The sequence below is a fragment of the Agelaius tricolor genome, unplaced genomic scaffold (assembly GCF_023055355.1).
Source record: "Agelaius tricolor isolate 1412-34295 unplaced genomic scaffold, bAgeTri1.0.p SCAF_1, whole genome shotgun sequence".
Classification (NCBI taxonomy): Eukaryota; Metazoa; Chordata; class Aves; order Passeriformes; family Icteridae; genus Agelaius; species Agelaius tricolor.
The window spans coordinates 105,881,978-105,898,770 of record NW_027269261.1 but is presented as its reverse complement, the minus strand read 5'-3'; the positions used below and the strand labels follow the sequence as shown (position 1 = coordinate 105,898,770).

Below are 16,793 nucleotides of genomic sequence, written 5' to 3'. Positions count from 1 at the left end.
TCCCGCCGGGCTGGTGGCCAAGTGCGTGCGGCTCGTGTTGGGTCGCCGGCGACGAGCTGCTGGTGGCGACCGCCCGCTGTCGGTGTGGAGCGGGTTAACCCTGCCGAGACACGAGAGCGGCAGCGCCGGGCCGCCTCCGTGAGCCGCAGCGCGTCTCTCGGTGTGTGGGACTGAGCGCGGTCGGTCGGTGGCAGCGCCTGTGGCCGCGTTGAACGTACGGCCCGGTCACGGCGTAGGGCGCGGGGCTGCCGAGCGCGCCCGGCTCCGCGCTGCGTGTGCCGGCCTGCAGCCGCCGCGGCCTCAAGCGCCGGGTTGGGCGGGCGCGGAGCCGCCCGTGCCCGGGGATTGAAGGACAGCCCGGTGCCGGCCCTCGGGGTTAGCCAGAGACGTGGTGTTCTATACCCATAGCTGCAACCCTCCACGTTTTATTTATTATTGGGATTCTCTGTTTTGATTCCTGGTTTGTTTTTTTTTTGTTTGTTTTTTTTTTTCTTTCTTTCTTTCTTTTGCTGTCATTTGTCCTTTACTTTAGGACTTTGTCCCGCCCTTGCTGTACCTGTGTTGCTACTTGCACTATTAAACAGGATATGCCCAACAGCACATTACACGTAGGTGCAGTAGAATGATGACGGCAAGAACGTAGAAGCATATGGCAATAGCTGCTGGTATAGCACTGTATTCTAGTTGCATGTCATCTTTAACTACAAGTATTTCCCAATTCCATTAAATAATCCTCTTATACAAGCATAAAGAACAGACTTGTCTTTTAAGGATTCTTTCTGCTCTCGTTTTCTGGCTTTTAAAACAGAAACATAGTAATGGCACGAGCATGTGCAAGCTTGAAGCAGATTATGCCTTTGTGAAATTATTCTCGTGTTTACTACATTTGTAAATATTTTGTCAGATTTCTTCATGAAATATTGAAGAACTGGTGTTCTGTAGCTTTATTTCTGTGAGATTCACAGAACTGCAGCTAGTGTCTCAGGGGTTCTGTTTGGAGCATCAGTTGTAGATCGAGGACAAGTTGTTCCGCTTCAGACATGCCATCAAAGCAAACTGGGGCAGTCTGTGTGGAGGAAGAAAATGGAATTAAATTTTTAGTTCTTGATGGCAAGACTTGGACTTTCAAAGAGCTCAAACTAGTAGTAACTTACTGTTTTATCTGTTCTACCCTCACTGATCAACCAGGACACCCTTCCAGAATAGGTGGGAAGTTACAGGCAGCCATTGTCTTTCTGTATTTTCTCCAACTCAGCCCTTTAGGTGGAGGTACAGCAGGAGCCTTAGCTTAAAGTATTGTATTGTGTGGGTTTCAGCCTTCTGTCTCACACACATGCTTCAACCACAGTTCCTTTTTTATTTCTTTGAATTCACAGGATGAGCATTTCTCCAAAGTTCATCCTTTGCTCATATTGCCCTTTATTTTCTGGCTGCTTTTTCCCCAGTTTTTGCCCACATGGTTATCCTAGCAAGGTACTGTGAGTTCACTGGTTACTTTCCAGCTGTTTCAGTTCTTATGCCCTCAGATTTTCTGTGGTGATGGTACGGTAATGTTGTTGTTTATATCATGAGAGTGCACAGTCTGTCATCTGACTGCCTTTTCGCATGCAAAGTTTTTACCTTGCAAGCCAACATCATTAGTTATAAGCTATGGCTCTTTTTATGGTACTTAGGTGTTTTTTTTTAAAGGATGAATTTTTTAGGAAGACCTATGTTGGACCACACATGCATCTTCCCAGATGTTTTTCCCTTTTGGTATGTTATAAAGAAACCCCAAACATTTAATGTGGGATAAAGAACATAAGCAAAAGTTGCAGTTTGCTTTATGGGGCTGAATATTGACAGGGATATCTGAAATTTTCCATAAAACTTTGCTGTAAGATACTAGCAAAAAATATGTCATCAAAATGCTACTCTTTACCCACTTAGAGCTTTAAAATACTCTAGTCATAAACCCAGTTACAGAGTCTTTTCAGTTTTGCTTCTGGACATTTCTGGCTTCTGTTCATCCTTAGAGGTAATTTTTCTGTGGCAGGTGGTTTTAGAAGGAAATCCGAGGGGGATTGTGGAGGATACGGACATGAAAGTTGATAGGACGTGCTTAGCATGAGCAGCTGGCTGAAGTGGATTACTGAAAGTGAGAGAGGCTGTGAGATTTTTACTGTCACTTGGAAAGTTGTGTCTAGCAGCCAAAGCCTCCATCTCACTCCTTGCTCCAAAAGTACATCAGTGTCTCACCCTTTTTTAGGACTGGAATACAACGTCAGGATTGGCGTTTGAGCTCCAGTGACAGTGTAGGATGTGTGATGTGCCTTTGGGCTAGGACATCTTGGAGATGACGCTTTCAGAATTTCAGATGACATTTTCCAGGGGAAGAAGCTTCGCTGCCACTACCAGTCAGCAATTCTGGTCCTTTTACTGCTCTTGCAGGCAGCGGGGGCTTGTTTTGCGCAGAGGTTTCGGTGGCTGTCAGAGCTCTGAGCCTCCTGGCCTGCTGATGGGTGACGCTGCCCAGCTGCTGACCGTGATGGATGTGGTGCCTCTTTTGATTGCCTGACACTTGGTCTAGTGGCGAGCAAGGCAAAATGCCACAGGTAATGCTCGGAACAGGCGTCTGAAATGTATCAAGTTGCGGCTTACATCAAAACATGTAGCAGTTCTGCGGAGGATCTGGCATTGCTGATCCATACAGGGACCTTTCACAGATGGGTTCTGAAGTATCTTTGGACTTAATCTGCACATCTGTGCTGTTCCTTCACCCCTTTGGTGCCAGGCTGCTGTTTACAGCTGGGCAGTTCTATTAAGTAATATTGTCCTGGTTTAGGGCTAATCTGGGAGAAAACCTCCGAAGGGGGCCCCTCTAGAAAGCAAACCCACACGGCCCCTTCCCCCAACCTGTTCGAGAAGGATTCCTCGGAGAGGAGTGGAAAGAACCTGTTTATTTAACAGGCACAGCACCCCCAGCACACAAAATGAACAATACCAGATAAAAACACTCTTTCACCACTCTGAAAAAGATGACAAATTCAGAAAGTCTCTCTTGGGAGTGGTCGCTCTGTTCTCAGTCCCTCTGGTGCTGGGGCAGCTGCTGCAGCCACAGGGTGCAAACTCTTGGTGTTCCCAGGTCCCAGTCCGGAGCAGGTTTGAGTGGTTCCAACAAAGGGAAAGGAAAAACAGTCCAGGGAAAAATTCGGACTGCTTAGCTAAACTAACTAATGAGCAGAAGCAAAATGCAGGAGCAAGAGCAAAGCAAAAAGCAAAGCAAAAAGCAAAAGCAGCACTATGTACTGCCCCATCTCTGTGTCCTGCCAGCCGTGGGGGAGCAGCTGATAGCAAAACCAAAGCAAAACATTCTCTCTTCAGAGCCAGTCTTGAAGGCACAGAACATAATATCCAGCATAAACAGAACACACACATGGGGATACAAGCATCGTAACGTCACCCTAGGACACATATGAAAATGCTAATTTTTCCCAGTATTCAGTATGTGCTCTGCCCTTTCAGTGTGACCCAGGTTTCTCTTTGCATTAGCAACGTAAAATGATACAATTTTAACTTGAAAGTTTGACAACAAGTAGTGACACTGCTGGAATTTAGGCTACCTCAGATGAATTAAGGGATTGAGGTAAATGTATCTGCCCCAGCTTCTTTGAATTCAGGTGCTCACTGATGAAATAATTAACAATACTGGTTTCACAGCTAATGGGCAGTCCTACTGGGAGAGTATTGCCCATATCCAAATAGTACCTGGAGATTCTCTTTAGACTCACTTGGCTACATTTCATAGGTTCAGTATGCTTAGATAGGCTGGTGAGTTTTGCATAATTTTTATCTTGTTTGCATTCTAGTAATGCAACTGTAATCCTCCTAGTTAATCAAGAATCAGAAAAATATTGTAATAGATACTGCACAGATACGAACAAAAATGTGGCACATGTCACAAAGAGCTCGCACCCTAATTATAAGAGGAGGGGAACAGTGGATCTAGGCAGATGGAAGCAGTGATATGATATTAATCTGTGCAGCAGGTTATTTCTCTAACATACTGGTGGTGCTCTGGTCTGTGTTTCTTATAAGCATCATGGTGAAGGTACAGCATGGGAAGACTCACTAAGGTGACACATTTCAACATTTAGTAAGCGAACTGTGGACATTCTAGGAGGAGGGACTCATCTTCCAAGTGAGAAGTGCAAGATGGTAAGATGGGAAAGGGTTTTGGGAAGTGCAGACAGTGAAGATAGTTTGCTTCTCCAACTCTCTTGCATAAAAATGTGAAGAGGAATAACCTGGTTGGTTGGTGGGTTGGGCTGGGTTGGTTTCCCAAGGAAAAGCAATTTTTAGTTCATACTAGCCCTGTAACTTTTATTGGTCTTAGCTCTACTGAATTACATTTTACATTACTGTAAAATGTAAATTTAAAAAAAATAACAGTTACTTATTTTAGAAACAACATTCAACTCTTGTAAGTATCTAAATATATACTTTATGAAGAGGGTAAATTTCTAAATATAGGCATATTAATGCTGTTAAATATAGACTATAACAAGCATATCTTAAATTTAAAATAGTCTAGGCACACCATAGATTTAACTTAACAAATTCAGGAAATTGACTTTTGGCACTCTGTCAAATCTGAAGCTTTTAAAATTAGATAGGCAGATCATTCTGCTGCTTTTGAAGTGGTTTGTTCTTTCTATAATGGTGGAAATGAGCAGTTAAGTGAGGAGGTTTTGATCTTAATCAGCTTTTTGTAGGAAGATTGACATTAGGAGTCTTTTAAGAAGTAAGAAATCAACTGAGAATAGCTAGTGATGGTGATGATTGTGCTCCAAAATCTTGTGTGCTGAGCTCAAAGAATCTGAACATGTTTGGAAGGATTAGTTCTTAGTTTTGTACAAAATGATTTTTTAAAAGGAAAAGGTTTAGAGTTTTTTAATCTAACTTTTTCTAGTTTTTTTTTTTTTTTTTTTTTTTTTTTTTTTTTTTTTTTTTTTCCCAAGGAAACTGCATAATTTCTACTTAAGATTTTTACTGTGTGCCAAGTGGAAATGAGAGTAGGGCTAACATACCCTCTAAACTCAGGTTTTTCTATCACAAAAATCAAATATGAGAATGGGTTGGAAAGAGGCAAATTTGGGAATACTACCATGGTGTTTAATCTTCAGTGTGTCAAGTTAGTTTTGTCTGAATTGTTTCTTTTCTCTTTTGCCTGTTTGTCCTAAGTGGTTTGTGCCTGTGACCAACAATAAGGTATAGAGTATCCCTTTTGGTTTTTTCTTAGCTATATTTTATGCTTTCTTGAGTCTATTTGTTCAGGATTTTCATTTTAACAAAAACTCAAATCCTTTATATCTCATAAACGGAAATATTTCTGAAGCATCCTAAGTTTCTTCTTTGTTTAATTCAATTAAATATAATAATCAAATTCCTGTCATAAGCATTCTGATTTTGAAATTGATTGATGTTGATCATGTTTTTATTAAATGGAGTCTTTAATTTGTAATGTTTTCAGTCCTTGAATGTACTGGAAAAGGGCAGGCAGTACTCCACATACACTTGCATCGCAGATCATGTGGAGTAGCTCGTTGCTGTTACCTTTCCATCACACTTCTGTGCTTTTCAAAATCAGGCACAAACCCTGGCTGTCTCAGTCCTTGATATGCTCTGGTTTTTCCAAGAGCTCACAGGTCAGTAACCATTGTCTGATGGATGTCTGTCTGTGGGGATGTCCATGGAGAGTAATTAATCTAATGGTCCGTGTTGTCTTTTCCTCCGCCTGCTCTTAGTGAAAGGAGGCTGAAAAGTGTCTGGGCTGTGCAGTGGGAGTGCAGCTCCTTGTGCCAGTGTTCATTTCTAATGCCATGTTGATTAGGTTGGGCTTGAAGTGCCATGCTTTCAGTCATTGTGGATGTCAGCTGACACTGTTTATGCCCTGTGTCCTCAGGGTCCCTAGGAGATGGGTCCAGCAGTGGGCTGTGTTTGCCCTGATCCAGGTTGTATCCATCACCTGTGCTGTGGGCCACAGGATTTCACATGTGGGAAAGGATTGTGTTTCAGCTGGTTGGGACCACTATTATTTATTGGAGCTCTCTAAGTGTACTGATACGAAGATGACTTTCACTGGGGTGAAGTCTGTGTTTTGGACAGTCTTACATAATCTGTCCAAAGAAATGAAAATTGTTATGCTGAAATGAACTCATAGATTGTTTATGTCAATGTTGAATCACCTAAACACAGCTATGTTCCTTTAGGGAGGACATTTTTGCTGTCTTTGCTATTGACTCTTTGCATAATTTAGTTTAAGGTCTTGTGTTTTCTCACAGCAGCTCTGTTGGCCCTACTGTTTGATGAATGTCTTGATGAATCTTGTGCTCAGTTAAGTGGCAGTGTGACAAGAGGTGATGGGTAGTTTCACATGAAACTTGGGTACATATGAGAAGCTGCCAAGGCAGAAAGATACAGCTGAAGTTGTTTGAGCCTTCTCATGTTCTAGGGATGCCAGGTTGCATGGCTGTTGATGGACATTAGGTGTGCTAACATCTGTTGAACATATATAGTCAGGAGCTGGAATATTTAGACCTTTCTTAGTGTATGAATAGGAATTGTGAACCCACAAAATCAGCAAAGCTGAATTCAGTGGTGCTGTTCACTTGCATGTCTAGGCTTTATATCTATTTAGGAAAATTTGAAATCTGTAATTTAAGAACATCATGGTATTTAATATAGTATAAGCTAATTTCTATGTAAATGTAGCATTTTATATAAAAAAATAATGGGCTGTGTTTTGAAGGATTGAGGAGACATGATGCTGTTGATGCAGTGAGTAAAGATTTCTTTTATACTATACAAAAATGTGACTTGTGCATAGCAAATCTCTCATGGGTAGGTTCATGCAGAAAACCTCTAGCACTAACAGTATGTGGGGATGTAGGGCAGATGCAGGGATGTCTGTCCAAATGTATAGGAACTTGAAACAGGAGCTTGGTGGTGCAGATTGCCTGCTTTCCTTCAGGGAAGGCTGTTCAGGTGTCAGTGGTGGTGGTGCTCTGATATCAATATTGATGACTGTTCTGCTCACTGGTTTAGTGGATAAGTAAGGAGAGGGAATATTGAATTCAGTGTACTGGTTGATTCCTGTGTCTCTCAGAGCTTCAGTAATACAAAGGTCTAAATGCATATACAGAAAGGATTAAAAAATCTCGAGTAGACAAACTTGCTAAACTTTGGCAAATTTAACTAATTGATCTGTAGTAAGAATACACCTTTTGCTATTCCCAAATATAGGGCATTTTAGAAGTTTCCTATACCTAAATGCAGTAGCACAGTTGAAAATCTTTGGTCCTGGTGGCTCAGGTGACATTACTAGCCTGTTTCTGGTACACAACAAGATGTCATTTTATTTCTGAATAGAATGGCTCACATGTTTGCAGTGTATGAGTATTTGACTATTTTACATTCATATGCTTTGTATGTGAAAACAAAAATCTGTTTTTATGAACCACACTATTAAAAGACAAACTGTAAACTAAGCCCCAGCAGCTGTCTCTATGGTGCACAGCTACAGTGCTTCAGTGGATTCACATTTGGATTTTGATTAAATGACTGGTGTGCTGAAATCTGTAATGATTTTTTTTTAAAGTTTACTGGCAAATATCTATGCTTTAATTCTGTTCTTCATAGGACTCCTTGATTAATGACACAAATTTCCTATGAGAGACTTTATCTTTATGGATTCTCTAATGTTTAACAGAGGGATCAGTTTGCTCTCCAGTCAGTCATCCATTGTAGGATAGAGCACTTTAATCAGATTTGGAAGACTTTTTTATTTTCTTACACTGTTTGAAATTGCTCAAAAACCTTTAGGGAATGTGCCAAGGGTAAATAATGACTGAAACCTTTCATGAGGGATATATGTTAAGGAAGAGAAACATTTGTTTTGATGAAGTTTTTCTGGTATATTGTGGTTGTAATAACTTACTTTGTAATAACAAAAATAAAGAAAATCTCAATACCTCAGATATTTAACACCTCTGCCTAGAAGTGAGTGTCCCCTTTTCCTACAGCTACAATTCAGTGTCCTGTAGTCTAACTGGTGTTGTGACATTTCTAACACTTCATTCCTGATACATTCATACTCCTTGTTACACAATAGCTGACTTTAGACCAAGCCTAAAACTGTGTTTGTGATGTTTGAATGTGTGATTGGATCTTGTGCTTTTAGAGTTCAAACTTGCTGCATTCAGTGAAACATTTCAATAAACAATAACATTGCCTCTGTTTGTCTTTCCTAGTAAGCAACAGATGCGGGTGAAAGATCCATCAAGAACCAACCCTGAGAAACCGAAGAGAAGCAAAAGGCCCAACAGGCCACAGGATGAGGACTCTTCAGATGATATTTCAGGTAAGTATGTAGGGGGATGTTTGTCCTGAGGTTGAGGGCTAATAGCTTCCATGTTGACTGATGAAAGCCACAAATCATTGTACCATGAAATACTTTTCTTGCTTGAATTTATAACAGAAATATAAATTAGTCAAGTGTTTATGATGAGATCAGTTGTTAACTACATGAGTTCCCTGAAGGGCTGGAGAGTTGGTTGATCTTCGATGGCGACGTCTCCATGTGAAGTCAGGCACGTGTGGCAGGAGGCTGTGTGGCTGAACAGGGAGCTTCCAGCTGAGTTTACAGGGAAGAAGGAATGGCAGAGAGGGTGGAGACAAGTTTGAGCTGCCTTTGCAGAGGTCTGGAGCATGCAGGATTAGGAATTAAGTAAAGCAGCTACAGTTAGAATTGGTTGAAGGGTGTAAAGACTAAGATGAGCCTTTACGGATACAGTGGCAGTAAAATGAAGACTAGGGTGAATGCACACCTGCTGTGTGAGGGGGCAGGGGTTCTAGGGACACAGGATGTGGGAAAAGGCTGAGGAACTCAATTCTTCCTTTGCATCTGTCTTCACATGTAAGCTCTGCACCTGATCCTCCCTGGCTCCTGACCTTAATGGCAGACTCTGGGATATAACCACTGTCCAGAGCAGAAGATTGAGAACTGTGAAACGAACTGAATGTGCACAAGTCTGTGGGGTCAGATGGAATGCATCTGAAAGTGCTGAGAAAACTGGTTGATGTCATTGTGAAGCTGTGATCTGCTATCTCTTTTTGGCAACAAATTGAGGAGGCCAGCTGATAAGCAGGAGGATAGGTTTGCCATTCAGAGTGGCTTAGACTGGCTGGAGAAATGGGCAGGCAGAAACTTCTCAGTGTTCAGCAGTGGCAGGTGAAGAGTTTGGCACCTGGGCATAACCACGTGCCATTACAGGGTGGGAATTAAGGCAGCTTTGCAGAAAAGGTTCTGAGGGTCCTAATGCACACACTGAATAAAACCAAGCTGTGCTGTTTGTGCCTGCTGTAGGCAGGATTGTATTAATGAGAGTGTGGGGCAGGCAGGTGATTCTTTCCATATTTTCAGCATTCATGGGACTTCATTGGAAGAACTGTGCCCAGCTGTGTGCTCTCTCTTACAAGAAAGGCTGACTTGTCAGTGGGGCCAGTGGTTCACCCCTTCCAGATTTTTAAGGAGATTGAGAACATGATGTAGGAAGAGGGGCTGAAGGCAATGTCTTTGTTTAGCCAAAGGAGTGAAAGTATAATTTCTTTAATTGATGCCTGATGGTAGTTAGAGAGAAGACAGAACCAGATTCTTGCAGGAAGTCCACAATGAGAGGACTAAAGGCAACAGACCAAATTTAGGGTGTGGAAAATTTGACTAGGTGTGAAGAAATTTATTTTATATTCACTCTGAGGGTGGTCAGACAGAAACCTGATTTTCTAGTGCGTTGGTGAAGCCTCAGTCCTTGATGATATCAACATTCAGCTGAACAAAACCATGAGCAAACAGATCTAAATTAATATTTGGCAGTGCTTTAAGTGAGGGCTTGGACAAGATGGCCTTCAGAGGTTACTTCAAACTTAGCTAATTCTGTGATTTAGTGAATTTTTTGCAAAAAAAAATATGACAGAGAAGAATGGTTGATATTCACATTCAGAATGAGCAGTTGTAGTACCGATGCATGGGTGTTTGAAAATCTTTCTTTATGGGTTGGAAAAAGGTCAATGGCCTGTGTTGTTATATGCAAAAATAGATTTATCTATATTTTTATTGTCAAAAACCAGGGAAATTAGTTTTGTACAAAAGTAATCCTTGTACTTTTGTATGAACTACTTTATCTGGTTTTAAGAGGTGGCATTTATTGACTTGAAAAGAATTTCCATTACGGAAAGACTAAAAGAGATTCCTTCATAAAATTCAGTATGTGGGGCGCAGCTGGCTGATCTTTCCTACTTTAATTCTTTGCTGTTTTTTTTTTCCTGGTGCTGAATTAATTGAAGATCAGGGTCTTTCAGTGTCCATGTGCTCTCTTCCGTAGCCATTATTTGGGATGGCTAAAAGCGAGTGTGTGTTATTTTCCACAGGGCTCACCTGCCAGCACGTGAGCCAGGCTGTGGACGTGCCCCATGTGAAGAGAGCGGTGGCTCAGAGCGTGTGGTCCGTGTGTGCCGAGTGCCTCAAGGAGAGGAGGCTGAGCGACGCTGAGCCCGGGGCGCCTTCAGACATCTGGCTGTGCCTCAAATGTGGCTTCCAGGTGAGCATGTGTGCTCAGTTTGCACAGGTGCAGTTTCTGAAGGATGTGTTGTGCATCCTTGTCTGTTTGGCATCTCGTTACAGAGGAGCAGTGTGAGGCAAGTGCTTGGTTGTGAGAGTCCCTGCTTCAGCTTCCTCGGGAAGTGGGGTGTGACCTCATGTTCCTGTTCCTTTTTGGCAGTGTTTAGGGTTAGCTTTATGTGTCACAGTGTCTCAGGGCCTTTCTGGGTCACTACGACCCCAAGATTGTTAAAAGTCTCTTTTCCCAGCCCGAGCGCTTGACAAATGAGTCAGAGTTCTTCATTTCTCGGTCTCAAGGTTGTTTATTGTGTGTTATCTATAAAAAATGTTCTCCTGCCCTGCAGGACAGTTCCAGGCACTCTGCCTGCCCTGGGGTGGTGTTATGTCTTTATACTAAAAACTGTGTGTACAATGTTTACAATTACTTTCCAATACCTATCACCTCTGTTAGACAGTGAGCTTCTACTCTAAACCAATCTGTAAGTACCAACATCACAGCAGAAGATGGAGGCCAAGAAGAAGAAGGAGAAAGGCTGGACATGCCCAGTTCCCTCCATCTTGCCTCCTGAACCCCCATACTAAAAAACCTAAAATCTACTTTTCCACCCCGTAATAACTTCACTAATATTCTACTTAAACTGTTGTGGTTTGCTGATCTTCATATATGGTTGGTAATTTGCTCCACGGGTCATAATCAAAACCACAGGCGTTTTGGGCTCTGTGCCAGGGCTTCTGAGCCCCCTGGCTGGGGTCTTGGCCATCCTGGACAGCCAGAGGGATGTTCTGGGTTCCCACAACAGTGCGGTGTGGCATCACAATTAGTGATGGCCCTGCCTTTTCTCAGTTCTTATCTGCATCCTCTTGCCATTTACAGAGAATTGGCTCTGGGAGCTGTGTGGCTGCAAAATGCATCTGTTCAGCTGGCTCCTCTGGCAGAAGTTCCCATAAATAGGAATGAATGAAAAACCAAACATGTATATTGTTGAATGAACTTGTGCTGTGGACAAGTTGCTAGATTTGACTTGATTTGACTAAATCAATTGCTAGATTTGACTGAAACCAGGGAGAAAGGACTGTGCTGGAGTGAGAATGATGCTCCTGTGGCAACTAGCCATTAGAATGGATCAATTATAATGTCAGATCATGGCCTCAGGGTTCAAAATGGCAGGTCCTGACCCCAAGGGCTTTCACAGATTTCTGCCCTGGGAGTGAAGTAAAGAAAAAATTTTGCTTGATACAGCAAAATTCAGTTAATGGGCAGTATCAGGCTTAGTTCAGCCAATAGTTGCCTGAACAAAGCATGTCATGATTTTCTTGGAATTTCAGTAGGTTTCACTATAGAAAACTACTTTCAGTAAGTTTTACTATAGAAGCCAGCTCCTACCAGTATAATATGAACAGATTTGATTTTGCAAAGAAACATCCTATTCACAGGGTTCAGAAGATGGTTAACTAGATCTATATGAGGAGGACTCCTATATCTTGCTTGAAAAACTTCTGTTAAGGAGGCCTTTAAAAGGAGTTAATTCTGTGTGCTTCTTCATGTTCATGCTGTTAAGAGCTTCTAAACCTTATGCCTATTCAGAGACCAGTCCTGAATCTAAGTCCCACTCTGTTCATACTTGAACCATTGCAAATGCTTTCTCCTGAAATTGCTGTACATAAATAGTGTGTTCTGAGCAGCTTTGTAGTACAAAGCACTTTATGTACTTTTTTCATTTGCTGTCTGGAATGCATTTGACATTCTTGAGCAGTGAGGGTAACCTATGCTGTCGTCTTCCTTGATATTCTGTGGACCAAATATGCTACGTAGTTGTTTCATTCACAATTACTAGAGCATTCTTTCTTTTGTGAATGTTATAGTTTTTTGTATGTTGATATTTATTCAATACTTATCCAAAAGCTAGGAATTATTTCTATTCAGTTAGAGCAAACTTATTAATTCTCTATATTTTAAAGTGATTTTTCCAAGTAGAAAAGATGAGAATGTTAAATCCTCTCAATCCTTACAAATGACAAATAAGTAGGGCAGAATAGCTTCTTGTCTAGTTTTGAAAAGTGGAGTTTTTGTCGTTTGTTTTCTAATAATATAGTCTTTTCTTTTTCCCTTTCCTGCCCCTTACTGGGTTGATGTGTCCATTTTTAGGGGTGTAGTAAGAATTCAGAAGGCCAGCATTCTCTGAAACACTTCCAAACTGCACGCACAGAACCTCATTGCATCGTCATCAACCTCAGCACGTGGATCATATGGTAAGAATCAGTATGCAGGTGTTTGTGTGTGCCTGTACCTAGGACTTCAAATAACTTAAAGCAGTGTCTTCTCATGATAAAGAATGATTCTGACAGATAAAATGAATGCTTTCTATAGAAGTAAGGTAGGCTTTCTGGAGGCAATATGGGTTTGTCCTTTGTATTCTCTGAAATTATTTAAATATGTAAGGACCACAGTGAATTGGGACCGATCTACAGAAGAGCATATATGAGATGAGGGAATTCAATTGTATTCTATTTTTTTAGTGTGAAAAATTGAAACTGAGAGCTTAAGTAATTTATGTAAGGTTGTTTGGGAGGTTTGCTAGAGGTGGGATGTGCATGCAGATAGCCCTGAATTCCAGTTTGTTTCTTCTTTTGTTTAGGTGTTATGAGTGTGATGAAGAGCTGTCAACACATTGCAACAAAAAGGTTCTGGCTCAGATAGTTGACTTCCTTCAAAAACATGGTGCCAGGGCTGAACCAAGTAAGTTTGCACAACTAGTTTTATCTGGAGATAATAATAAGCATTTCATATTTTGAGTCATGTTAAAAATACAGCTGAAGAATTGTTGTACAATGTGACCATGATGTAATTTATAATTGCAGAGCTTCTTGGGGAAGTAATGCCTATCAAAACGTAATGTCACTTTTTTTTCTACAATATGATTGCATTTTAAAAATATTTTGGATGCTATAGGACGGTTTTTCTGAATTTTGTATTTGACAAAGAAAGTTTATCATAGAGGAGTTGTTAACTTAAATATGATAAGGCCATATAAATTAATAAATTAATCACAAATTAACACATAATAATATATCAAAGTGTACATTATACATTCACTATGAATGAATTTAATTTTCTTGGTATGGATGTACAACAGCTTAAAATTTTCTGATTTAAGCTTGTTCTCCACAGTTTGCTGGATTTAAGTGGATTTTCTTGTACTCTGTTGTTGGATGTAATGTCCATTTTTACTATTTGGTTTTAATTGATAGAATGATCATTCCTATTAAAATGAGATAGTATTAAATTATTTTTTTATATTAGGAGCATTCTACACATTCTCAATATATGTGACAGTGGATAGCATTTTGTATGTGTGGCCCTCAGCTATCTACTCTTGATAATGTTGGTGTTATTCATCTCTGCTGTAACACACTTGGCAGCATTTCTGGCTTGTGACTTAGTGCATTGAATTCCACATTTGCTTCTCAAAACCCACCTTAAGTAAACTTTTAAAAGAATTGGTTGCATCCTTTAACAGAGATAGTCAACGAGTTAGAAGTGAGAAAGGAGAACGATTGCCTTACAGAATTACACTAAGTATTCTTCTAGCTGAATGTGCACAAATCCTACTGGTTTCAAGAGATGTTACATATTTTTTGAGGGAAAAAATGAAGGGCTGCTTAAAAATACGATATTTTGGTGTAGTCACAGGTTGTATATTGAATTATTCCATTTTAAGAAATTGATATATTGCTACCTTTTGCATCTTTTTTTCTTGGAGCAGTGAATATACAGCATGTGGTTTCACTTCTATTCACAGCTTTAGTTTCAAATTTATGTGTAATAAATGCGTGTTGCAGCTTTCTTGCAGATGAAAATGCTGTGGTGGTTTTTTTTCAGTTAATGTAATGAAAGCAATTTCATTCCATTATTGTACTGCTGGATAAGGCTTTCTGAGTGATACAACTCTGTGCCTCATGGTTTAGATTCTAAATTTGTGGAACTTCAAAACATCTAAAGCTTTCAGATTAAGAAGTTTAGAAGTTTTCTGTGAAATGTCTTAAATTAGGCAACTAAAATTCCAAACTAACTCAGGAAAAGTAAGCATATTTATAGCAGAGCAGGGTGATATATGTTTCTGCTGTATATGCATTTGTGTTTAATTTTGGTGCTCTGTTCCGAAAATGCTTACATTTCATGTAAATGTTTGCTGATATAACTGGAAACTTTGCTGTAACTGGAACCAAAATTGTATTTTTTGAATCTGTTTAGGGCTTAGACATAGCCTTGCAGGGTGCCTGTGTTGGCAGCAAGAGGTCTGAGAGTGCCAGGTTGCTCCTGCAGGGCAGCTGCATCTCCTGCTCCATTCTGGGAAAGGGTTGAGGCTCCAGTGCAGGATTCATACATTAAGTGTGTGTGTGTGTACTTCCAGTGATGTTTTAAAGGTGGAAGTCTGTGACCCTCTCCACTCTGTCTCTGTTGAGCACTTTGGATTGCATTCCTGAAAGCTCTGGGAATGTTGGCCCAGAGATGATTTGTTGGGTTTTCCTGAGTGACAAGAAAAGAACAGAAAATCTCTTTGCCCGGGACTGTTGCTTTAGGCCAGGCTCCTTGCTGGAAGGGGCTGGAAAACAGCCGTGTGTTCATGAATGACTGGTGTGCATGACAGGTAACTCTCAACCAGAACTGGCACTCCTGGTTCATTTTGATAAATGACAGACTTGGTATTTCCCCTACAGAAATCTAAGGTTTTTTCTTTTCTTTAAATTAGACTACCTTTAGGGATTCTGAAAAAATAAATTCTGAAATTGAAATGTAGTCCATGCTGTTGTCCAGAATACAAAAGGACATGATCTATTACTGTGAAAATTAACTCTACTTTTGTTTTGGTTTAATTTTTTTAGTGTAACATTTTATTTTATGTTCCATTGATACTTTCAGTGTAGTTATAATTTTTTAAATTATTAGTTGATGTAGATTGTAAAAAATTATTCTGTGTATTGGCCCCTTAAAACATAAGCTAATTTAAAAAAAATGAAAAGTAACTTGTAAAAAACAAGTAGTGTAAAACTGACAGTTAATTAATATTTTTCGCTTAAAAATCAATCTTGTGCTTTTTTCCCCATTGCTTTTCCATTTCTTTCTTAAAAAACAGTCAAAGTGAAGACAGTTCTCATAGCAGAATGTGGCACTGTAACAAGAATTCATCTTATGTCTGGATTTCTTTCTGTTGTAACAACTGGTTGGCATGGTGCATCATTAAAATTCAAATAGCATTGTGTAGAAATTTCTGTAGAAATGCAGTATGAACATGGATTAAGTAGCAAATGAGGGCTGCTAGGATTTTTTTTTTTCAGTTCTCAAAAGTGCATGATTCATTTAAAGATAAAATGATCAGTTGAAACATGTGAGAGAGGGTTATATAGATTTCCTAATTAATGCATCTTGGAAAATAAACAAAAGCAAAATGCTTGTCATTTGGTACTAATGTGGTGGAATAGTGTGGCAGCAGGATCCCTGCTTTTCACTCGGCCTCTCATAAAGATTCAACTTCACTTCAGCTGTAAAAATGTGCAAATTACATTACTACTACATGACTGACTTTTGTAATTACATTAAGCGATTGAGATAAATCCCAGTGCTGGGTTCCCAAAAGAATGCTTGCAGCTGTGTGATTTTCACATCTGATCCTATGGTTTGTTGTACCCAGCAATGCCTGCTCTTTTCTTTTTTTTTTCCCCCCTTTTTTTTTTAAAGGAGTCTGTTTGGTTAAGAGGTCATGTTGGGCACAAGCTGGAAGAAAAAAGCAAGATTGCTTTCTAGGGTGTACCACCCAGAAATTTGTTTTGTGGAGAAGGTTAGCAGGCCGTGATGATTGCCACAGAAAGGCAGGTGCAGTATTGTCCGTGTGGCACACTTGTGAGCTTCACATGGACATAATGCACATGTAGTACACAGGAACCATGCTGAGACATTGCAATCTGTGTGTCTGCTCATTTGCTGGAGAAAACAAATTGTTTTGCAGTCTTAAAAGTGAATCGTATGCGTATTTTCCTTTACAAAAGCCAAATTATATGTTGGTGGAAACATGAGATCGCATACTTTTTATAGAGACGTTAATTAAATTGGTTTGTGTGGCAATAGAATGGAAAGGAA

General features: G+C 40.2%; 1 protein-coding gene across 8 annotated transcripts in view; it reads left to right on the top strand.

Annotated features, from left to right (window-relative positions):
- Positions 1-16,793, top strand: part of USP45 (ubiquitin specific peptidase 45) — a 50,121-nt gene that overhangs the window by 431 nt on the left and 32,897 nt on the right. For 6 of the 8 annotated variants that reach the window (XM_071446355.1, XM_071446337.1, XM_071446347.1 and 3 more), the window contains exons 2-5: positions 8,292-8,401; positions 10,468-10,637; positions 12,804-12,907; positions 13,294-13,394. In XM_071446355.1, coding sequence (XP_071302456.1) covers positions 8,302-8,401; positions 10,468-10,637; positions 12,804-12,907; positions 13,294-13,394 — 475 coding nt within the window. In that variant the 5' untranslated portion in view covers positions 8,292-8,301. Of the gene's footprint in view, positions 1-141; positions 161-2,479; positions 2,595-8,291; positions 8,402-10,467; positions 10,638-12,803; positions 12,908-13,293; positions 13,395-16,793 lie in introns of those variants that run through there. The other 2 variants (XM_071446329.1, XM_071446320.1) reach the window with 2 other exon arrangements.